The sequence below is a fragment of the Balaenoptera physalus genome, assembly GCF_965194825.1.
Source record: "Balaenoptera physalus genome assembly, chromosome: 9".
NCBI classification, from domain to species: Eukaryota; Metazoa; Chordata; class Mammalia; order Artiodactyla; family Balaenopteridae; genus Balaenoptera; species Balaenoptera physalus.
In genome coordinates this window covers 38922041-38948244 of record NC_138888.1, presented here as the reverse complement: position 1 = coordinate 38948244, position 26204 = coordinate 38922041, and the positions used below count along the sequence as shown (strand labels likewise).

Here is a 26204-nt window from a genome sequence, read left to right as displayed (position 1 = left end):
TATGACCTCCTAAGTGGTCTCACCAAATTCATCTTTGGACCTTGTCAATTCATTTTTCATACATGAACCAGAGACTATTTGACAAAAGCCACTCATATCTTCACCCAAGCCTCTGTTTCACAAATATATGTATGAACCAATATCACAATTTTGACACAGTTTTGGACATATTTACTACCTGTGACAATGGGCAAATATTCACACTTTTCTGAGCCCAATAGTCACCTTTTAAACTCTCTACACCGGTAACATCTGTATGACTCCTGAACAATAAAATGGACAATCTTTAAAATCTATACTCATGAGAAAATTCCATGATTTTAATAAACAAATGGCAAAACGTTTATAATTCATAAAATTATGAATAACATTAATACCAAAAACTACCTACCATATAATTAATGCTGCTTATAGGAAACAAATTAAAAACAGTATGTGGTTCATAACACCAAAAATTGTATATCATTTCATTTTCCTTTGTTATTCATTATGTATGTTTAAAAGATTGCCCATTTACCCTAACTTCTTAGTGTTATTTTATAGCCTGTATGGACTCACTCTTTTAGTATTAATAGTGATACAACTTCCACAAAGATTTCTTCTGTATAATTATACTGAATTATTAATTAGTAGTGAAAGATAAAGATGTTAAATCAAAGCTGTAGCAATAACGTTCATTTATCACCTATAGAGGTACTTTAGCCTTGGGCAATGCTAAAAATAACAATTGGGAAAAAAACCCGAGCAAATTGTTAAAGTTAAAATGGCCAAGCGATACTTTCCAGATTTTATTTTCGTCTCTTACTTGTTGGTTTGGGTTTGACTGTGGAGAATGAAAGAAAGCAAATGACATATGATGAATACAAACCATGGAAAAAAAATAACTCTTTAGCATTTGTATTTATTCCTTCTTCATTTTAAGTTCTCATCTTATCTTAAGCTTAATCCATTCTCTCTGAACACTATTTTTTCACTGTCAGCAAATACATTAAACACACTGCTTATTGAAAAACTAAGATGCACAAAATTTTATGTAAAATTTGAAACAATATATATTTGGGACACAAATACATTGGGCTAGTTTCTTCATAATCTCCAAATACCCATATAACTAAGTGAGATGCTTAACACTTTAGGGTGCAAGTTAGAGGAATGTTAACTAAAATTATGAGCTTAGGCAATGACTGGAATAGAGTACAATGGTTGTATGGGGTAATGTGAAAATAGGGTTTCTTACTCATGAAATATAGTCTATAATTTCTATAAATAATTAGTTATCTCCTGAAATCTATTATATTTTCCTCTGAGAACTGTATTCAAATCCCAACTATCATGATTATCTCAGTTAAAAGAAAGAAATTACTTCACAGGCCTTTTCCTTTGGAATGATTTTTAGTAAGAAATGGGACTCCATTCATGGCGGAGGTAGGTAGGATTTCCATCTTGGGATCAAATGGAGGAGATACAGTGTTTCAAGATGTCAGTTGAGATGGAGACTTAATTTTGTTCATCCTTTTAGGAAAGAACTTCAGAATTTCAAGAGTGTGTACACTCCTTTTTTTTCTCACATGAAATGATGGTTTGATATTTTTGCTTTGATATTATATGTTCTATTGATCATTCTTCAAGGCAGATTTTAAAAAGTTACACAGTCATATAAGTCTCTGCAGAGCTCTCATGAATGGAAATTATTCCATCTAATACATGAACAGCAGACAGTTTCAGATTTCTGTGATTTTAAAATTTGAGGAAATGTGTTTTGAAAATGAGATTAAACACCTAAAAATAGTACATGATAATCAATGCATGACATAAATTTCCTTGTGAATTATCTGTAAGCTTAGGTCAATCATACTTTAAAAAAATAAAGTATGTCACCCTAGTTTTCCACTGTTAATTTTTATTGAGTATAAATTTTAGTTATTTACAAGAATCAAGAATCTTAGAATTTATGGCACTAAGAGCGCACATACTTCAGTAAAGGTGTGTGTCTGTGTTTGTGCACGTGTGGGTGTGTGCCAACATAACATAAAACTGATACATAGAAGAAAAATCTAAAATAGCTCATTTACCTGTTTTTTCTATTGTGATAGCTTTTGCCTGCTTGACAACTTTTTCATCTGTGATAAGAAAAAATATTAACACAAGTGGAAATTTTAAATGTATCAGTACAAAACAGTGACACATTTCAACCTTGATATTTTGTATTTTCTTTGAAATAACACCAATACTGAGACAAACTTAGCTGTTTTCTCAATAAAACAGCAAGTGATATATTTTATTCAAATCGGATGGGAGCACAAAAAAAATTTGTCCAGCTGCATATGTCCTTTGCAGCTTTCTTGCCATAAAAGTTTTCCTAATTCAAATGGTCCCCTAACCCCTAACAAAAGTATACTCTATCCTTTGCCTTCACTGTATTTCACTGTATTTATCTACACTGAAGTACACATAAAACATGTATTTCCTTTTCATTATTGAATGGGAATAGGAAGAAACAATTTTTTATCTTTCTTGAGCAAGATACCTCCCTGAGAACCCAGGATTAGCCTGGGAACCCAAGTTTTTATGTTGCAAAGCTGGGGAAGGGCAAAGGTGGTGCATTTATGGGATGTCTTCTGTGTTGTATGTTTTTGTAGACATAGTCAAATAGATTTGGGTCAAAGTAGAGGGATTAGTAAAATTATTCTATATAAAATTAAACTTTTCAAGTATTCAGCAGTGAGAATGAATCAGTTAGTCAAATATCCTAATTAGAAAGTTTCACCGGGAAACAGAATTTAGAGTATGAATGTGATCACTGAAATAAAAGAAAGATGTGGCTAGAGGGCAATGCCTTTGTTATACACTCGGAGACTAAACTCTCTCCTCTCAGTATTTCACCTCAAAAATGGTTGATATTTAGGACAGAAAAGAAAGTAACAGGGTTTACTATTCATTATATCAGGAGGTTCTAAAAGTTGTTTCTAAAGTTTTGCTTATGTCAATACAGACTGCTTTTCTCACCTCCCCATAGTCTGGTTCTGCTTTATTTATTTCTATGGTTTCTGTTGTTGGTGTCTCATATTCTTTAAAGCGTAAACAAGTAAAATCAAACTGACTCAAATCCATTGAAAACAGATTGTCTAAAGTAAAATTTTAAAAATATAAGCAAAAAGTTTCCTAAGATACGTTTAAAGAAAGTATGCTTTTACCTTTGTAAAGATTCTGGCCTAACTATATTCACAACATCAGGGAAACAATAAAGGACAATATTCTACAGAACAACTGGGGCTTGACACAACCTCAAATTTAAATCCATATTTAATTGGCTTAAATTAAAATTTAAATAAAGTTTCTATTCTTAAATAAAAACTAATTATTAAGCTAGTCTTGGTAATTTCTCTATTTCTCCTTATGAGCAAAGCCCATTGGCTTACCTCTACTTTCTACAAAATGTAGGACCAGGAATAAGAAGATGAAGGGAAGAAGGAAGGATGAAGGGAAGCAGGAGGAAATATTGATTTCCTTTTCTTGGGATTTTTGGAATTCAAGATGATCATGTTTGAATGAGCCATTCTGAATTACAAGTTTTCTAGTGATGTCTTGCCCCAAACAGATCAAAACAAAATGAAATATAGAGACCATTCATCTGAATGCTGGCAAAGATGGGCTTTGTGCTAAGCTAAGTCTCTGATGGGAAGGATCACGAGCTATGTAGTTATATCTGGCAGGTCAAGTTCTCAGCATGAACTATGAATCATCCTTAATAACTTCAGATTTGACTCTAAGCTCATCATCCTGTTACAACTAGAACATTGAGAGACAATTTGATACTATTGTACAAGTAACACCTGCAAAATACCTGGTTTACCATGAGAAACAGTCTTTTCTGGTTTCACTATGTCTTGTTCTGAAAATAACAAAAAGAAAATCTTTTCAGATATTTAGAAGCTTTATAAATTAACATATGGCGTATTTTCTCTGTGACATGGTCCAGTGTTTTGTTTAGTAGAAAAAAATTGACAGATTTTTACAAATGTGTCCATGGAGAAAAACTGTTCCTTAATTTTCATTTCATTTCATGCAGTTTAAATAAAAAACTTAAAGGTTTTGGTTGCATGAAAACAATATACAAAGAATTCTTATTTACATTTAAGCACCTATAATTTCCAAAGCATAGCCTGTAATAAAGTATAAATACTGAGGCATAGATTGCAAATATATATTATTAAAGATATTTAAGTTTTTTGTAAAAATTCTATATCAACTTTATAGATAAAATTAAGATACATACTGTGTATTTGAGCTTTTTCGGATGAAGCTAGAAAATAAACATTCATAATTATAAAAATTTCAATTAAATCACCTGCAAAATTGTAGTATTTAATAATAATAAATGAAAGTTTTAAATATTACTAGGCCTAAATAGAAGTTTTAAATGGTATTGGGTTTCTGATTAAAAAAAAAAAAAGAGGGCTTCCCTGGTGGCGCAGTGGTTGGGAGTCTGCCTGCCAGTGCAGGGGACGCGGGTTCGAGCCCTGGTCTGGGAGGATCCCGCACGCCGCGGAGCAACTGGGCCCGTGAGCCGCAACTGCTGAGCCTGCGCGTCTGGAGCCTGTGCTCCGCAGCAGGAGAGGCCGCGATGGTGAGAGGCCCGCGCACCGCGATGAAGAGTGGCCCCCGCTTGCCACAACTAGAGAAAGCCCTCGCACAGAAACGAAGACCCAACACAGCCAAAAATAAATAAATAAATAAATAAATTAAAAAAAAAAAAAGAGGTAAAATGCAAAGTGTTCATATCTGGTAACACATACTCATCTGCAGCAAATAAATGTACTCAGGAAAATAAATAATAAGATAGTAGTTAGGCATTTTTAAGCCTTGATACATTAAAAAGATACATTATTTACAAGAAAAACTAGACTCAAGCTTATGATCAGTTGTCAGGTAAGCTCTGCTAAGAATTAAAGGAATAAGATAGTATTGTATATACATCTAGACTTGGATTCTTGAGTTTGTTTTTATTTAAGAATCCTGCTACATAATTTTTTATAATGAAGAAATAGCATCCATAGAGCCTGAGGGTTTTGTTGACTTGCCTCAGGTGAGTAACTAGTTGGTACCAGAACTAGGACTTACACATTAAATAGCAGTGTACACTTGGAAAGATTGCCCTTATTTTAGATCAATGTTGCCTCTTAATAAAATGATTGTTAGTCTGGGACAATCTCTGAACTGTGAACAATTGAACTGTTTCCACAGATATGAAATATGGGTAATAATTGTCATGTCGCATGTCTCTCCTAGTGATGGGATGAAAATGGAATCTTACGCTATTCCTCAGCTCTAGCAGATGCTTGGTAAGTTCTTGTCCTCTTTCCCTTCAAATCTCAGTAGCCTATGATTTCATGATTTTATAACTCTGGTGTGTTATCAAAAATAAACCCACAGATTAAACATGATTATACTAGGCTTTGAAGAACTCCAAGAAATGTCTCCTGAAACCTGGAGTCTCTGCTGAGGTTCATTTAAAGCCATATTCTAGATGTTTTTGCCTGTGGAATATCCCCATTCTTACCTAATCCAGTACTGTGAAACCATATTGAGCAATGGAGTAGGGTAAATAATGAGGATCTGGGAGACCCTGTGTAACTCCCCATTGGTGGATAGTAAGCCTTTTTTAGTACTAAAATAACAGCAACATTAGCTCTGTAACTAAGAATAAAAATATTGTTACCTGGTTTTGCTTCCTTTTTAACTTGTGACTCTGAAGGGGAAAACAAAAGATAGAAATTTTTAAATCTGAAAAAATAAACTAGAGCACAAATTCATTTTTGGACACTATTTTATTTCATTTACTATAATTTGAAAAAGCAGAATTTTAGTAAAAATTGTTTTAGTTTCCTACTGGCTTGTCAGTACTGGACTATTGAACACACAGTAGTTAAAATCATGATATGTACTTGTCTGTCACTAAGTTATTGCTACTGCTAATGGATTTCAACCTGAATTTTCTGTTTTCTCAAGATTATTGTTGTGGAGAATAGTCCTAATGTCCACATAAGATAAATGACTTGATGATAGGAGTTGGAAGAGTTTTTCTTAAATATATGTAATTGTTATTCAGAAATTTAGACCGTGTTATGGCTTGAATTGTGTGCCACAAAAAAATAGTTGAAGTCCTAATAGAAAATAACTCAGAATGTGACCTTATTTGGAAATAGGATTATTTGCAGATGTGATTAGTTAAGGTAAAATGAGGCCATACTGGAGTAGGGTGGGCCCTTAATCCAATCTGACTGGTGTCCTTATAAGAAGAAAAAAGACACAGATAGAGACACACCAGAGAAGATGGCTGTGTAATGACGGAGGCAGAGGTTGGAGTGAGCCAACTACAAGCCAAGGAACACCAAGGACTGCTGACAAACACCAGAAGCTAGAAGAGATAAGGAAACATTGTCCTCTACAGGTTTCAAAGGGAATGTGGCTCTGCTTCTATCTTGACTTTGGACTTCCATCCTCTAGAACTGTGAAGAAATCAATTTTTGTTGTTTTAAGCTATAATAGTTAAGGTGTGGTTATATGGGGGTAGAGAGGATCCTTAATCCAGTAGGACGGGTGTCCTTAAAGAAGAAGAGAAAAGATACAGAGATAAAGACAATGGGAGAAGAGGTTCATGTGATGACAGAGGCTGAGATTAGAGAGATGCCTCTTCAAGCCTAGGAACACCAAGGACTGCTCACAAACACCAGAAGCCAAAAGAGGCAAGGAAGGATTCTTCCCTACACCTTACAAGGGAAACATGCCCTGCTGACACTTTGATTTCGAATGTCTAGTTTCCAGAACTGTGAGAGAATAAATTTCTGTTGTTTTTAGCCACCTAGTTTCTGGTATTTTATTACAGCAGCCCCATAACACCAATACAGTTGGGAGACAAGAATCAAAATTTTAACTGTTTTGAAAATCATTGCTGTGTTTTCTTTTAGAAAACTGTTTGCTGCCTGCTATGGCCCTCAGAAATGTTCATCTGACTCAGGAGCCCCCAAAAAATAGAAGAGTGTGGGCAGCTTTTCTTCTGACAGGATGTCTGTGTTCTATAGTAATCAGCGAAAAATAGTCATTTGTTTCTTCTGAACTATATAAATTTCTCAGCGGTTTCACTTTGTAAATAGGGTTTTTTCTAGGAACAGGTAGTATAGCTAAACATATGTTACATTTGTTTTATTTTAAAAAGTTGTTCAAGAATAAAATTTTAGTATAATATTTGCACTAGAACACATTTGCAAAAAAGTATGCTATTCATTATAAATATGGAATGAAATGTACATACCTGGCTTATCTTCTTTTTTTATTTGTGGCTCTAAAAATGAGTAAACATTAGTAATAACGATTATATAAAAATATTTATTTCCTGTACTCATGCATATTTCTTTTACATATTATTGTTCTTTAATCTTCCATATTAACTTTCTTCTTATGATTGCAGCAGATTAATACACACACAAGTAAAGGTTCCTCATTATCAATCACAATAAGAATTTTTGAGAAAAATTGGAAACATGAACTAAGATTTTTAATGAGAAGTTAATGAAATCATGCCCAGTGAATGAAGGATAAAGGAAAATATCAGCATAGCAAATTCTCAGAAACACAAGTAAGATAACCAGCACATTATCTGCACAAAATAGTTAAGCCTTTGACTTTATGCAAAACACTCAACAATAGAATCAGAGGATGAGTAAAGCAGGCATTTAAGATTTGTTTTTTGTTTTTGGCATGTATAACATACGTGGAGACTTGGGCTTGACTTCTTTGCCTAGAAAAAGTTTAAAAATTATTAAAAACTGAGTCATTCCACTGTTATTGGATCAACATTGTATATGGTAGAATATTATATATTTGAAAATCAAACACTATAGACCCCAACCATCTTTCTTTATTGAAATTTTTACAGGATATGTAATTTAATGTCCAAGCCAAGTTACTAGTTGAAAAATCATTTAAAACAATAACAGTTTAATTTCATTGCACCATTAAAAAATTTGCTCACAAACTCGTGTGCAATGTTAACTGTTTAATCTAATGTTAAGATGGAACATACAATTTTATTTTGAGAATTACTTTTAGCCTTTCATTATCCAAGATGAAAAATTCAAGACTACTGCTTTCATTTCCATTAACATTATCAACATGTTATCTGTCCCAGTATAATATACTAACTAGCGACTGCTGCTGAATCTGGAATTCTTGATGACCCAAAATATACCATATGCTTTTATTGCATATTGGATTCCTAGTTCAGGGGTTGGCAAATTTTCTGTGAAAGTTCAGATATATATATTTTTTGACTTTGGAGCCATATGATCTCTGTCGCAATTATTCAGCTCTGCTGTTGTAGCACAGAGCAGCCATAAGCATTATGTGAATGAATGGAAATTGCTGTGTTCCAATAAAACTTTACTTACAGAAGCTGGTGGCCAGTCTGCAGGCCATCATTTGCCAACATCTGCCCTATCCACAGTAAATTTTAACTTTCTTTCTTTTTTATCTCAACACAGATTTTAACAGTAAACAAAGCACCTTCTTTGATTCTGAATTCCTATATTAATAACATCCAATACCTTTCCATAACTGCTCTACTATACTTCTTAAGAATGTTACCTTTACTTGTTTTTTCCATTTATTGACTCCCATTTAATCATTAATTCACTATCATCTAGCTTCTATTCCCAACATTATATTTATCAGGCATCTCTGGTCACTAATTCCCCCTTACTTTCCAGTATCAATGAACATACGTAACTATGTTGATCACTTTCTTCTTTTTAAATTCCTATTCATTTGGCTTCTGGGAAGGATCTACATAACATACTCTACTGTAATAAGATAAACATTTATCCCATCCTCTTCATTGTCAAAAGTGTCCTAGTGACTTTCACTTTTAGTTAAATAAAATAGCAAGCACCTGATTAGTTTTCACACTTGAAACTAGGAAATAGAAAAAACTATATAAAACATGGTTTTAAAGATATTGGACATCAGACAATAAAGGACAGTGATTTTTAAGTAATGAAAAGCAAATGAGGTGTGCTCTATGATTATCCCAGCTTAATTCCTTGAGAGAACTGAAGGCTGTTAGCGCAGGAATAGAGCTGATTTTATGAGATCGAACTGGGAGTCTTGAGAGACCAAGATAGCTAGAGATCAGTGGTCAGAGTAATATAAAGTAGGAAGCTAAAGAGATTAGAAAGAGGGAGAAAAAAAGATTAAAAAAAGTTTGGGGAATTTGTGGAAGGCTCCCTCAAGTCTTCAGATGAGCACTGCCAGCCTATGCGCACAACAAAACTACTTAAGGTAGAGAAAGAAATAGTAATAATACTGTAGCAGTTTATAGTAAGTGTTGAAGTTGGGTAGTGTCAGTCCTCCAGCTTTCTTTTTTTTTTCAGTTTTGTGTTGGCTATTCTGGGTGTTTTCCCAATCCATGTAAACTTTAGAATCACTTAGTCAACATCCACAAAATAACTTGCTGAGATTTTGATGGAAATTACATTGTATCTATAGATCAAGTTGGGAAGAACTGACATCTTAATGTTGAATCTTCTACTTCACAAACATACAATATCTCACCATTTATGTAGAGATTTTTATTTCTTGATTCTTTTTTTATCAGAGTTTTCTTCCCTTCACTTTTCATTTGGCTAATTTCTATTTAGGGCTCAGCTATCTCTTCCTCAGAAAGCATTTTCTGATATGGTTGGAAAACTTTTCCCCTTTATGTGCCAACATTGTTTTTTTGATATCTTGATCATTGTTTTTTGATATCTTATTCACAATATACTGTAAATATTAACTTAAGTGAATACCTTCCCTTCTAGACTGTGAGATATTTGAGAACAGAGATCATGTTTATCCATCATTGAATCCAGAGAGCTGGTGCAATACATGGTTACGTGATAGGCACTCAATTATTGTTTGTTCATTAGATAAATAAATGAAATAATTAATGAAAACAAGAGAAGGTAAATAAATGGAGAAGTTGAGCCAATGAATGTAGGAGAATATGTGAATTCAGAAATTACATTAGAACACAAAAAAATGTTAAAATTACTACAGGCTTTCTTTGACTTGACATGACTATTCACCTCTCAGCTCTCTGGTACCCAGACAAAGATAAAATGTGCAATCAGTTATACAGTTCACACTGTTTTAAGTTGTAAGCAAATAAGCTGTTTAAGAGAAGCAAAACAATTCTTGGTAATATTACCTGAGATAAATTTGTTTTATGGGTTCTCAGAAAAAAAAACTATAATGCAGTATAATATAGCAGATAACATCTTCAACAATATCCCTACCCTAATTATGTAACAGTTTTCATTGGACTCCACCTACTGCTCTCAACATGGACCAAGCACAGTTCAATAAGAGGACACACACACACACACACACACACACACAAACACACACACAAATTGTGTACAAATATAAGGATGTTCAATTATGCTCTTCAAACCCAACCAGGTTAAGAAAATCTTGACTTAAAAGTTCTGCTAATTCCTACAATCAGGTTGTGATAGATACTGGACAACTATCTATTCCCACAAAGCTGTTCAATAATGAAATCTGGGTTTCAGAGCTGGTTCTTCATGTGCCCTCCCATATATACTTATTTCCAAGTTCAATTTCAATTGCAGTCCTCTAACAACTGTCTAATTATTCTGCTGTTCTCCTGTATTCTGTGCTATGGTTTTAATGTGTCCCCCTATAAGAAATGTTGCAGTCCTAATACTCAGTACCACATAAATGTGACCTTATTTGGAAATAGGGTCTTTGCAGATATAATTAGGTTACATGAAGTCATTAGGCTGGGCCCTAACCCAGTATGACTGGTGTCCCTATAAAAGGAGGAGAAGAGACACAGAAATGGACATGCATAGAGGGAAAATGATGTGAAGATACAGGGAGAATACCATGTGATGACAAAGGCAGAGATTGGAATGATTCACCTAGAAGCCAAGGAACACCAAGAATTTCCAGCAAGACCAGAAGCTGAGAGAAAGGCATGGAACAGATTCTCTTCCAGAACCTCAAAGAGAACATAGTCCTGCCTAAACCTTGATTTTGGACTTCTGGTCTAAAGAACTGTGAGAGAATAATTTTATGTTTTAAGCCACTCATTTTCTGGCATTGTTACCACAGCCCTAGGAAACAATACAATACTTTAATCCAATCCACCACTGTTTCTCTTTGAAATTACCAAGACCATCCAAACTGGTCATGCAGACACAGGCTTTTTTCCATCGTTCTCTCAATTCTGAAGCCAGAGAGATTTTCTAGGATGCCTGTCTGGTTATTTCAGATATCATATCTCAGTGTAAATCACGTACTGCCTTTATTAACTCCAGCTGCCTCTGCCTGCTCTATAAGGCTACTGATGAATCTAATTGTTGCATATCTCATCACCCTCTTCTGTACTATTTTGTGCTCTATGTTCAAGTTATACTGAAGTATTGTATTTCTAAAAACCATCTTAAGGTCTCTTTTTCTTCTGGGATGTCTTAAATGTTTATCTCTCTGTCTAGAACATTCTTCCTCCTTCTTCATCTGGCTAAATCCCATTTAGTATTCAGACTAGCTCTGGGGTCTGTGGTGAAGTTCGGTGCTCACTTCACTCTCCTTCTCCCATGAGGATGGTGTCTTTTTCTGAGCTGGGCTGCCTGGGCTTGGGGAAGGGGAATGGCAGGAATGCAGATCTATTTTTCCTACTCTCCTCAGTGTGTCTTTACTTATTTCTTTGCTTCATCCAGGTGTTTTAAGACCTCACCTGGAACCCCTGACTCTTGTGAAGGTATTTTCATGCACAAAGAGTTGTTCAAATTGATATGTCTCGGGAGGAAATGAACATTGGAAATTCCTACATCACCATCTTGCTAATGTCGGTCCTAAATATTCTTTAGCTCTTTTATATTCCTAGTTTCGTGATCTCATACATTCAGTTATGAGAGTATATAATATCGGTTTAAAATCTGATGAAACTTCACAGGCAAACATATCTGCAGATATATGAATGAATAAAGTGCATGTAAATGTCTGTTTATACATGGTCTAAGACTATATATTTCCTAAGGTCCATATTTAGGCTGCAATAAGCATAAGGACAAGTGTAGAATGTTTGTTGGAGGAGAATTCTGTTAAGGCAGTAGTTCTCAAACAGCAGCATCACCTGGGAACTTAAAAATGTAAATTCTTAGCCCCATCCCTGACCTTCAGAATCATAAACTCTAGGCATGGGCCAGCCCACCAGGTATATCTGACACATGTTGAAATTTGAGAACCACTGTTTGATAACCATGACATTTGTTAACAGCATTCATTTAACAAAAAACTATGGTTATTTTTTACAATTCTGAGTTCCATCTAATCGCGTATGTCATATTTCAGCAAATATGGCTTAATTAAAATCAGAGAAAGCCTTCAATCTACTGAGACATAAATGGATAAAGCTAAAAACAGAACATGCTTATGTTGATTATAGGGTGTCAACTTTTCAATACAGATGACAGTAATAGTATATTCAGATGTTTGTGACTGAGATCTGTAAAGTATGTGATGTGAAATCTAATTTATATAACACAAGAATATTTTATTTTTACAAAGGAAACCAAATCATTGTAACATTGATGTTCTCATGGAAGTGATAATTGGCTCCACATTCACAGAATACATTTCAATAGTAAGTAGCAATATAATAAGTATATACATACATAAATATATTTGTTCATTTTATTTATGGAGATTTTAGTTTTTTCTGTTTCTATTATAGCTTTTGTACTTTCTGTATTTTCTAAATATTTTGAATTGTATTAAAACAAAATGTCAATGCAGTATTTCCCATTTCTACCCTTACAATGCATAGACTTAAAAGAATAAATGGTCATAGTCAACAAATAAAAAAAGTAAAAGGAAAAAAATTAAGAGCCAAAATATTCTAAAATATTAGACACATGAATGATAAAAATCATAGCAGTTTAAAATTATATACATAAAAGAATAAATAGCCTATCTACATCTATATATATTAAGGAATTTTGAAACTAACATCAGACAAAATTAATAAAATTTTGACCTATACAATCAGAAACTACTTATTTCATAGCACACTGCAACAAGCAGTAGATAAAGATATCTTAAGTAAGTGTTGGGTCAAATTCTCATTCAGACACTCATTTACTGTGGAACCTTGACATGGCCATTTAACTTGTTTTGTTCTCCTCTTCCAAAATGAAAATAAATGTAAGAAGTTAGATTACGTGATTTTTAAGAGCTCATCCAGATCTAAAATAATGTATTTACACTAAATATTAATTTAAATCTAAATAGTAAGTCATTTAAAAGGGAGACACAGTGTAGATAATCAACCTGAAATGTTGCAGCGTTAATTCCTCTTAGTTTTATTGCTCTTTAGTAAGTCTGTTTACTCAATTCCCGATAGATTTTCTGCTGTGGAAGCACATTTTTAGGTCTAAGGCAGATTAACAAACTTTGTTTTTAAGACCTGTGAGTCTGTTTCAGATATATTTCTTTACACAGATATTTAGTACAGAGCAGAAGATGGTTCTGTTGTAGATGTATATCTTAGCCAAAAGAACTACCTAACAGGCACTTTACCTTTTAAATTGACTTTGAGATTAATATCTAAACTTTCTGCCATACATATTGAATAAGCAATCCATTTGGAGGAAGCAAGGAAATATTATAAGGACTTTTATGGAATGCCTGCATCAGTTCAAAGATCATACCACATTTTACTAGAAGCCATGATTACTCAGCTACATGTTTCATGAAGTTTTCTAACCTTTTAATTATCAAAATTAAAATGGAAAAGTATAAGTGTTAAATATATAAAATATGTTATAAAACTCTAAACGGTAATCTTTCCTGATTTGTATATGAATTTGAGTAAAAAAAAAGTTCTTTTTCCTATAGAGGCAATGTACTGTATAAAGTTATTGGTTGAAACAATAATATATTATTATTTATCTAATGTTCACAAATATATTTTTAGAGACAATGAAAACTTATGTGAGAGTTAGCATTATTTATGTAGTGCTGGAAATCAGGGAAATAAAATATAATTAAGGCTTTGAAAATTAGCGTTTAGTCTTCTAGAAACCATTTGGTAAGGAAGAATTGCCTCTAACAATTGGAACTAAATTTCTGCAAGAAATTTACTTCATATTATAATGGAGAGAAATGCAGTCTGAAAGATAAGAAGTAAAAAATATTGTTCATGGCATCCTTTAAATTTAAAAGCAGCAATACTTTGGCAGTATATTGAGATAGTGTTTGGAAAGTTCTTCAGGGTCTACGGTGGTTATGCAGCTTCCTGGTTACATGAACCCAGTGAAATTTATATACAGAAATGATTTTTTTCAGCCTCATTGGCTTTGCATTGTGCTAAGTTTTCTAGGCACCAATTATTTTGTTAAATTTCTTGAGGCTGTACTAACAATAAATTTCTATGGAATCTTTTTAGTTATTCAAGCATCCTAGCTTTGACCATTCTGTTCTCACAATGCCTCCCAGACAGCTATCGTATTTTGCCTCAACTGTGTGGTGAGGGACCCTTTGGGTCCTACTTCTTGATGCTCAAAAAGGATTAAAGTGATGCTGATGAAACTGTTTAGCAGCAAATGTATAAGAGATTAAAGGAAGTTAAGAGAGAAGCAGTAGAAAGATAGAGGAGGTTAATCAGAAAAATTACTTTGAAGTCTTTTTTTAATATAGAACTTAATATAGTGCTGATATCACACCGTAATTATTCAACTATTCAATCATTCATTCAGCAAGTGTTGACTCAGCATTTAGTACATGCTAAGCACTTCACTCTCCCAAGAATATTTAGTCTATAAGGCTTACCTATTAATTGAGACTGAATTATTATGGACGAGTTTAATTCTGGTGACAGTCATAGAAATTAGATTTGGTTGAAATGCCATGCTACGTTCATCTCTTTCAAAGGGCATAGAAAATTATATCAATTCCAGATATGACATATATCCTTTGAAAAAGTTGGAGAAGACTATAAAGAGATAAATGGACTCATTCCACTCTTGATCCACCTATCTAACTTTCTAAAGAAAAATGTATATACCACAGGAAATTCAAACTTAATAAATTCAAAATTGAATCATGATCTATTATTCTCTCCTGTAACCAAGTACCCTATCTTGGTAAATGGTATTACCTTCCGCCGACATTTCCAGCCAGGAGGCTAGAAGTCATCCAACATTCTTCTCCATGCTTTGCCACCCCTATTCAGAGTCCTGTTCATTCCATTTCCTAAGTATACCTTGAGTGTACTTCCATTTGTTCATTTCCTCCTCAGCTTCTGCCTCCATTATAGCCTCAAATATATCATTTTCACCCTCCAGTTTCCTTTCTCATCTGATGTCCTTTCCCCCTTCTTATCACCTTTCACCATACCACACTCATTTATTAAGACAGCTCAGCTGTTGTCTCTCTTATGAAGATTTTCTTGACCTCTTTCCATGATGGGTTAAATGCCCCTAATCTGTACTCTCCTTATCCAATGTAAATTATTATCCCTGTATATTGTAATTATTTGCAATACTCTGTAATTATTTACTCATTTGCCTTCCCCAAATAAATTGTTAAGTTCACTAGGCAGGGACTGCCACTATCACCTTAGTATCCTTTGCACTTGTTCATTCTCCACACATAGTCAATAATAATGAACAAGTGATAACTCTGTATCAATGGAGGGTTGCTCTCTTGAGTAATGCATACACTAAATACATTCTCACTGATGACTCATCGAAGATGCTGCTAAAATATTTGGGAAAGGGTTGCAAAAAAGAGAGAGCTCTTTTAACTCTGTGACCCTTCAATAAAACATATTATCAACAGAAATCTTCCATTTTTTCTCTACAGAGGATATTTTTCACAATTGTATTGTGATCACCTTGCTTTGGGATACATGAAAATAAAACATGGCAAAGTCTGTGCATGGGATTTCTTATTAATGTGGTGATCATTTCATCTAAGAAAAGGAGAAAATTACACTATGTTTAGCTGTGACTATTGTGTAGTTTTGGCCTGGAATATAAAATGCATTGGAGAGCATTTTAAATTGATTAGCACCACCAGGCACAAGCATGTTTTAATTATTAAGATTTACTATATTACCCTAAACACCTCTCCATCACATCCTGATCCTTTAAGTGGGTCTTAGGAAAAAATGAGACAATAAGAAATGAGCCCCCAGTATGATGTAGGCTCAGTGAGATTCAATCCTTAGTTTAAAGGTCAGGGTTTGATTAGGGCACGATTTAGTGGTGGAGGGTTTGTGAGGAGGAGAGCACAGTAAAATGTCTGAGATCGGATAGGCCTCTTAAAGTAGGGAGGCATGACCCCAAAGGAACCATTATTTTTGCCATGTTAGGTATTGGTCACACTAATCTCAGTTCCGGAGCTCTAGAATATTCTGTTCTGAAATCAGGGATGTGAGAATAGAAGAGATAGTAGTTAATATTATTTCCTTTCATTTCTACTACACCCACATAAACAGTCTCATTTTCCTTTCTTAAGATGTTTTGTGTCATTGGGAGCTAAATTTGAACAGCATATGAAAGGAAAGGGAAGATTCCTGATGTTTGTCCACAAGAGAGATCTGAAATATTTTCCTCTGGAATATGATTCAGTTATTAAATATACACCCACTTTTAAGCATCCCACAAGTGTGGAACATTTCATCACTGGCTTGAGAAATATTTCTATATATAAATATCACTGTGTTAATCTACTAAATCAAAAAACAAAACAAAAATTAGCTAAGAGCATTGTTTTTAAAACTGTACGATATATTGAGTGTTACAAATAGTATAAGAGCATGTTTATTCATAGAAGAAAGAAAAAAGGAGATTGAGAATAGGTTCAAGTAATTAATAAAGCTATAATTAATTAATTATAATTAATACAGCTAATATAAAGCTATATTTTAGAATAGCACAAAAGATATAAAGTAAGCAATACATTTACATGGGGGAAAACTGAATTTTTGTAAATTTTGTAATGTCAGAGTAACTCACAAATTAGCCTGGAGACAGAAACCATTCTAATAGAGCTGTCTTCTTAAAGGCAAGTGTCTAAAAAGCTCTGGAGCTGTGTTTTTTGTTTTTTTTTTTTTATTTTAGAAGAATCAGATCATCAACTTCCTCTATGGCAAGTAATAAAGTCTTGGTTAGTGAATTGCTTTTGCCACACTGAAATCTCTTCCTCAATTAGTTTTTAGAGTGGGTTGAAATTGGGAAGGAGAATTTTCATTGACAATTTTATATAAAAGGCAAAAAAAAAGCATTTTTTATTCCCATAAATTACAGAAAGAAGAAAATCTTTCTGAAAAAAACCTAAAAACTAAAAATTATGTCTTTTGAAGGAGTCTAAAATGCATACCATTGAAGAAATATCTAAAGGAGATGAAATATCTAATTATTGGCTCTTTGTTTACACTCATGCATAAGTAGTGTTTAGTAATTTTAAATGAAGCTATCATTATTCTTCCTTTTTCTCTTGATAGAGAGGACTTTCCTAGGATTCACAGACCATGCATCTCTCCTTTAAGCCAGCTGAGAAAAATTGTACCTATCACAGGTTGATTCAGAAGCTACTAATGGGACTGTGCTTGATTGATTGAATTGGCTAAGAAATATTTCATCTCTAGAAGATACATTTCACCAGAAAAACTTAAGGCTACAGTACTCAAGTTATTATTATAAATAAAAAGCGAAGATTTTAGTACAGAAGTGGTCCACATTCAAAGGTCAAGCAGGAAAAGGGTTGTATCTTTTTTCCACAAAATAAAATTTTTTCCACAAAATAAAAATTGCTTAAATGAAAGCCAATGATTTCATCTCTTTCAGATTTTGAAAAACTGTACCAAATTTTAATTCTGAAAAATTGTCTCATGAACCTATTAGCATAATTTATAGCTAACACACTAAAAGTTTATTTTGTGCCCAGAACCAGACTAAGCATTTTAAATAGAATACTTTAAATTTATAGTAACCCTCATGAGCTCAATTTCTCATTTTAACAAATTATTAGACAGGCTTCCAGGTCCATTTGACTGAATAACTAAACTCTTACTACATTTGTTCGTTCAAAAACATTTACTGAGCTCTTACTATGTGATAGGAACTATTTTAGGCACAAGTAAGAATGAAATAAACCAACAAAAATCCTGCCCTAAGGAACATATGGTCTACTGCCCTGATTTGTTATTAGTATCATCCAGATTTATCTAAGGATTACTTAGATAATCAATTCAGTTCAAAATAGGTATATCACCACTCCAACATTTTTTTTCCACCACTGCTCCCATCATCTCTATTTATATTTTTCTGAGAATAGAATGATAATATTATATTTGAGGTTCTAAATTTGGCAGTAAGCTATATCCGCGATACAGTGGCAAAAGGAATGTACACTACATTTTATGTTACCTTGAAGTCAAAGAGGACAACTTGTGACATTGTAAGTCATTTGCTCACTGCCTTAGAAATCAAGTTGAGTATACGAGTGTGGTCACTGATATGTTGAAAGAAGCTAGGTCATCCCACCTATGAATTTTGTAACCTGGGAATTCAGTTCATCTTTATTTCAGCTTCCTTGCCTGTAACTTGGGCAAAATAATGAAACCTAAATCACAAGATTTTATGAGATCAAATTATGTATGTATGTGAATAAATCTTCTTGATTAATTGATTAATTGCTCCACCAATATTAGTTATTTTTTTCATTTTCCAGGATTTGCATTAGTTGGCATTCAATAAATGCCCTTGGACTTACATAGTAAAAATTATTTCAATTTTCTTGATTTATTGTAAGTTTCTTTGTGGTAATAATCCTTCTCAGCATATTATAATGACACATACCTAGTGACTAATCAGCAAACAGTAGTTTATAATAGAAACAATGGTTGACCTACTGCATTTACATGGCTATCTGTAGGGATATTTATGAAGTATTTAACACCAATGCCACTTGCTAGCAATTACTCAATTTTCCATGTCAGCATGATTTTAATAAATTTTTTATCCCAAAAGAGAATGATTGCTTCCTCCCTCAAGAATTTACAGTAGAATTTTTTGTCTTCTTGTTTATGGGGAAAAAAATAAAAGGAAATTTTGAGATAGCAATGCCTGGGCATAAATTTATTATTCATGTTAGCATATCTTCATCGTTCTAATTGCAACACAATCAAACATTGCTTCCAGTCTTTCTTATTTAGTTTTTCTTCTTTTTTTAATATATGTTGTCATTAATTTTAAAAATTCTATCATCTTTGCTCTATTGTTTCCCCAATCTTTTAAGTAAGTAAATGTGTAAGACATCATTTTTCAAAGTGTGTTCAGCTGAACACCACTATTATATTACAGAAAAGATACCATGGTTGAATAAATATGAGAAACATTGGGTGAAAAAACATTCAGCAGGTTTTTTACTATCAGATTTTCATAATGTGTTCATATCTATGATGAACTCCAAGAGGTTTTCCCAGACTTATTTAACCTCAAAACTCTTTCATGTATCAATAATTATGGCTAGTCTTCTATGCAAAATACTTTGCAAAATACAAGTGTAAGAAATAACTTATACTGCAGGAACACTTCTCCCTTTACAGTTAGAAAGAAAAACTCTATAACAATAATGTTATTGATTTTTACTCTTAGCTGAACTGTATAAAATTATATGGTCTTTAAAGGCAGAAGGATTTAGTTCAAGGTTTTAAAATTAAAAGTGGTATTATTACACAAGTAGGGAAATATTACACAAGTAAACTTAAATAACAAATGAGAGATCTATATTGAAAAGGAAATTGTTTGATTTCCATGGTAATTAAACAAAATGAAATCCTTTAGGTGTTATGAACATAAATTCCTTTATCTCTCAGATGTTTAACAATGGAATTAGTGTATGCCTTAGTTTTTAGCATTTTTCTATGTATTATTGCCTTTATAGATACTGTAACCCTGTAAAGTTGTAAAGACAGTAGTTGTGAAATCTGTTTGATAGATTAGGAACCATTTAAACTACAGTTTCCCTGATGTCACAGCTCCCATTCTTTTTACTCTGCCCAGCTGTTTTCCTAACTAAATGCACTCTCTTTTCCCTTTTTCAGACAAGATTTCAAACGAATAGTCTACAATGTATACAAAGTATACAATGTATATTTTCTAGCCCCAATTTCTGACTTCCAACCAAAGGCCTCAAAATATAGTAATTTGGTTTTCCACCCATTGAGTGCCACCAAAATTGCTCATAAGATCATCAGTGACTCCATATTATATATTCCAAAGAATACTTTTCAGTCTTTATCTTACTGCAAATTTCTGCTATGTTTGACATTTTGACAGTTTCCTCCTCCTTGAAATTCTTTCCTCCCTGGTTTCTGAGACAATGTCTCGAGCTTCTAAGAGAATTCTCCTCTTTTTTTTTAACTCCTTCAGAGTCTCCCTCTCCCCCTCCATCCACTCTGTACATATCAGTGTCCTTCCTGGTTGCTTCCTCAGTCCTTGCTCCTTCTCCCCATCACGCTCCCCTTGGTAGATGTCAATAACTCTCATCATTTAAGCCAGCACATCTTTGCTGGAAACTTCCAAATTAACTACTGTGTTTTCTCCCCAGCTGCCTGGTAAACACACTTCAATGCACATCCCACAGGTACCTCTAATTCGACATGTCTCTCCCGCACGTCTACCCCCATTAGATTATAAGTTCTAGAAGGACAGGAACTTGACTGTGTTTACCGATGGATGTCTGCACTTACCAAATTGTTACCGAACCCAGGTCTGGCTGCTTGCCACTCGAGAGCCAATTCTCGAGAGGCAATTGTTGGTAGGAAAGGAAAGCTTGCTTTATTTCGGAGGCTGGCAACCGGGGGAGAGGGTGGACTCTCCTGTCCTAGAACCAACTCCCGATTGCTGTTCAGGGGACAGGGGCTTTTAAAGGGGAGTTTCAGGGTTGTATTGGCGGAGGGAGGGAGCAGAACAGCACAGTCAGTTCTGACAGCCATCTTGCAATCAGTAATGTGGTGGTCTGATCGGCGTCATCTTGGTTGTTTTAAGTACAGTTAGTCTTTAGTTCCAGGGTTTGTTCCCATTTCTTTGAGGCCAGTTCTTGGAATTGTGGCAGCTTATGTCATGGCTACAGCCTGGCCATCATGTAGTTAACTTCTTCCACCTGGTGGGGTTTCAGTATCTACAAGACAGCTCAGAGGATATGGCTCAGAATATTATCTATAGTCCTTAAGGAGGAACTAAAGGTCCTTGACTTTGCTTAATGATTAAACTGTTATTATTTGGTCTCCTTTGACTGCTTTCCTTTGTTTCTGCATTTTCTCACTTCTCTAATTAAACTTATTCTTTGGCTAAAGTTTTTCCACAGACAAAAGGCAGGCTGAGGACATGGGGGGGGGTGGCCAGGACCATAGGGTCCTGCTCCGTTTCAATATTCCCTATAATATAATAACTGCTCAACAAAAATTTGCATAATAAATATGTCAAAACTTTACATAACACATATAGCTTCCTTTTGCTAAATCTGCACTTCTCTTGAAAATTCCAATCACAGAAAATGACATTACTGTCCACACTCTATCCCAAGACGGAAATGTGGGAGTTATCCTGAATTTTTCTCCACTCCACCTCCTTTTCCATAGTATGGCAATTTTACTTCCTAAATACTTCTATAATAACTCTCTTCTTTTCCTTCCTACCAGTGCTCTATAAAAATCTAATAACTCTAGAGGTATCAGTGCAATAGTCTCCTGCCCCCAACCGATTTCCTGAAACTATTGACATCCTCTTTATCTTCAGTCTCTGCAATTTGCCAGACTGAGCAATTTGAAATTCTAATTTAAGTTGTATCTCATTTTGCTTAAACTCTGGTAGTTGTTCCCAATTTCCCTTAGGAAGAAGGACACAACCCTTACTCGGGACACAGCTGTTCCTCTCAAGCCTCACCTACTCCTATCCTCCACGCAGACCTTTTGCTGAAGTGAAGGTGAAATACTCGTGGCTCTCAATATTCCTCACTGCTTCCCTCCTCTAGCTGAGGCTTGTGCTACTCTCTCTTGTCTGCAATATCCTCCCCAGGCTTTCTTCACCTGGCTAATCTTTACACATACTTTGAGACTACTCTTATATTCTCTCCTTTGGGAATTTTTCTCTGAACCAATAGGCTGGAAAAATAAAACTTTCCTCTGTTTACAGAATTCACTCTGAACAACTTTTTCTTGTTTGTTTGATTTTAATTACTTATTCCTTTTTTTGCTAGTATTAGCTCTTTATTTACTGATCTCTGCCTAGATAAAATATATTTCTTGAGAGTTTAAAACCTAGCAAAATATTTAATGCATGGTAGAAATTCTATAAATACTTATTAAACTAAACTTAGCCATTGATCCTACTATAACTTAGTTTAGTTAATGAAACTGAGATTTAATTATCTCTACAATTTATAGGAGCCCTGCATATTCAAATATCCAATGCTTTCTGGTTAACTTAAAGATGTACATAAAGTATTGTGTGTGTGTGTGCACGTGCACACACGAACACGTATGTGTGTGTGTGTGAGAGAGAAGTAGGGAGAGAGAGAGAGGAGGGAGGGAGAGAAAGAGAGAATGTAAATTCTCTCTATTATCTATTAAGATCCAGTTAATAAGGTTAATACGTATTTCTCTTGCAGGATCACTATGGTAAATTTTAAATAGATATTGAACTGTATTTATTTTATACTATGATAGACGTAAATTAAATAGAGTAACCAATTGGAACTAAGTTCTTTAAAAGATATAGGCCAGAGATACTTTGATGACTGATAGGTGTAAGGGCATCCTGTTTTCTTTCACTAAGTCATTCACCTGTTGTATCAATATCTTAGCCAGCTGGTAAAATAAAAAGACAGTTTACCTTTGACATACAGGTACTTCAAGCAAAATACGTGTATTTATTCCTTTTAAGCTCAAATGAACACACAGGTACAAGCAGTGCCTGTTTGCCTGTGCTGTGTCATGAGAAAGGAAGGGTTGATTCCTCAGTCATTTCATGGATGAACAAAGTTCAGAAATCACCCAAATGAGATAGTGGATGGACAATGTCAACCAGTGCTTAGTTATTGTGAGGACCTTGCTTCTAGTTAGAAAGCAACCATTCAAAAACACATGTACACTTTGCATTAGCTAAATGTATAGAGAGAAGCTTGATATATTTTTCTTCCCTGGAGATAAGGGCAATCTTAGATGTCTATGAATTCTATAATTTTCTTTCTCAAATTTTAATGTGCATACTAATGACTTTGGAGTCTTGGTAAAAATCCAAATTCTTATTCAGCAGTTATTAATGGGACCTAAGAGTCTACGTATCTAACAAGCAACCAGGTGATGCTGAGGTTGTTTTGTGGACCACCCTTGGAATAGCAAGGATATGGATGATGGCCTTTTATTTTTTTTCTGCTTTCATAGCTCTTGAAGGCACTTTCACATACATTATATCACGTGATTTCACAATAAGTCTGTTAGATTAGCATGGAATACATTGTTGATGGGAACTCTATTTCATAGGTAAAGAATGAAGGACTCAGAACTTAAGTGATTTGTTTTAAATCACTCCATACCTATTGTCCTAGAGTTCCTCTCTCTAAACCATCCTGCCTCTGTTGGTCTTTTACATTTAAAAAACTATCTCTGCATGTGCTATACTGCAAATCCAAGACACAAGTCAAAAATAGGTTTTTTAAAATAATCATTAACCAACGCCTCCCTTTCTATGAGGATAATTTTGTTGATCTGCTGTGGCTATGGTGGCTTTTGAGTGATTTTCTGTCTCCTCTGAGAAGGAAAAGGCTGCACAGCTCACAGCAGAGATAATATAGGAGCTGAGACACAAAGTTAAAAGAAACCCATTCAACAAACATTGCTATCACATGATATGCTAGAGGAAAACATGTGCAAACAGACCAAGGCTGGATAACTCATGTTGTGTGTTTAAAGACAGAGAAAAGGGGGTGGGTGGGAAAGTAAGTTGCCAAGAATGGAGGGAAGTTAAACAGGTAAGATGTTTTTGATATGGACCTGACATGAAAGGAAAATATTGAAAAGTCACTGAATAGACGAAAATCCACAGAATTGGTGATCTTTTTAAAATGTCTTTGTGGTGGTGGATTAGATAAATGGAAGCCACATGAAGAAATACGCTGGGGGCAGTATAATGCAGTGGCAATGAACCTAACACTGTGCCCCTACACATACCCATTTAGAAAATGTAACTAGCATAGGCTTCTGGTAGATCTTTGAAGAGGAGATGGAAACAAGATGATTAAGTCATGGGTTTGTATATTTATTCAGGCAAGAGATGATGAGAACTAGAACTAGGGTCTTACCGGGAGAGAAAAAAAGGAGAGACCAAATTTGGGAAACATATAATTTAGTACTTACTTGGATGTTGGGTTCTGAAAGAGAAGGGAAAGCTGTAAATGATTCAGATGTTTAAGTCAGTGTAACTGAATTCTGAGTCACGAGTTCCATTTTTTGAGATAAGAAACAAAAGGAAAAGAGAATGTTAAGGGATATTGAGTTCAATTTTAAAACAAAGTGATGTCCAGGCAGATTAACGATGTGAAGATTTTGATGAGGCAGTTAGAAATGCAGTTACAGAACTCTGAAGATTTTGTTTATGAATATCAATTTTCTTGATAAATAAGAAAAGTAAATTATTGCTTATGCAAGTCTTTTTTGGTTTTAATTACATTACTACTTATAATTAATGTCCATTGCTTCCCGAAAAGAACACTTAGCTATTCTCCAATTACCTAATGAAATGCATGCCCTGTTTGCCATCGTTTTCATTAGGGGGTAAAAAACAAAGAATTTAGAGGCTAATAATATGCCATGTCAAAAATAAATAATTGCTACAATGTTGCTTCAGTTTTTAAAATTGTAGTCATCTTTTGTTGTTGTTTTATTTTTAACTCTGTGAGTTAAATGTTTGTTTCTGTCAAAGAAAAAGATTTTTTTATTTTTGAGGAGTAAGAGATGACGAACATGGTCAGATATTATCTAGAGGTCAGTGTAATATGAAGCAAGAAAACTATCCCCTGGGTTTGGCAACGGACGTGTTAGTGGTCACCTTTGCAGAAGAGATTTTAGGAGAAAAGATTGCTCACCAGAAGCGTCCTCATGTACACTCAGCTTTAATTTAATCTATCCTTTCATTATTTTTTCAAAGCTCGGGGGGGGGGGATTTTTTCTTCCTCATAATTAAGCTAACGTCCTCCACCTGTAGTGTGTATCCCAACACTTGTCATATCTGGGGCCGTTCTCTCCAAATTAATATCTCCCTCTGGATTTCATGCTCCTCCTCTCCCTGGAATGCTCCCCCTGATCATAAACATGGAAACAACAAACCTAGTTCATTGATTCCACCTGCTGGAATATAGTATTTTGTCTCCTTTTAACAGCAAACTCCTGAAAAAAGTAGTTGCTGTTCTGCGTCCACTTATTATTGATAAATTCTCTTATTAATTCCTCTAAGTTTCTTTCTACTTCCACCACTATACTAAAAATGCTCTCCACTTGGTCACAAAATAACAGATTTTTGTCAAATATAATGGCTGTTTCTCAGTCATCATGACCCTTGACTTTCCTGAGACATTGAGATTGCTGATTTTTTGACTTTTTCTTGAAAGTGTCCGGGCTTTGGGATACTGATACACTGTGTGTCCCGATCTCTCAGGTAACACACTTTCCTTTTTACCAGTTCTTTTACTTTTCCAAGAAGCTGCCTTTCATTCCCTCTCTTTTCTCTCTACATTCCTGTTTATTGAAGAAATCCTTTTCTCCTTTGGCTTCTAACTCTAAACCTCTAAGCTCATAGATACAAAACCTTATGTGAGGATTCAGAGTGAATATTCCCGATTTCCTAGTGTCTCTAGGACACCTCTGTCCACCCCACCTGCATTTCCTTTGCAACTTCTACATTTCATCACCTTCTTCATCTTTTCGTGCTTGAGACCTTGGAGTCATATATAGCTAATGTCATCAATTTCTAGCCTTTTCCTGTGAAACAGCTTGACAATTACAAAAGCAGTGATACCACAGTACAGAGAGTATGATTGTGATTGTATGTATTCATATAACTGAAAGG

General features: G+C 34.4%; 1 protein-coding gene across 10 annotated transcripts in view; it reads right to left on the bottom strand.

Annotated features, from left to right (window-relative positions):
* Window positions 1-26204, bottom strand: part of TRDN (triadin) — a 376317-nt gene that overhangs the window by 30142 nt on the left and 319971 nt on the right. For all 10 annotated transcript variants that reach the window (XM_082474630.1, XM_082474629.1, XM_082474624.1 and 7 more), the window contains 7 exons: window positions 7772-7798; window positions 7313-7342; window positions 5720-5749; window positions 4277-4303; window positions 3845-3892; window positions 2073-2120; window positions 806-823 (listed from right to left, as the gene is read on the bottom strand). In XM_082474630.1, the coding sequence (XP_082330756.1) occupies window positions 806-823; window positions 2073-2120; window positions 3845-3892; window positions 4277-4303; window positions 5720-5749; window positions 7313-7342; window positions 7772-7798 (228 nt within the window). The remainder of the gene's footprint in view (window positions 1-805; window positions 824-2072; window positions 2121-3844; window positions 3893-4276; window positions 4304-5719; window positions 5750-7312; window positions 7343-7771; window positions 7799-26204) is intronic.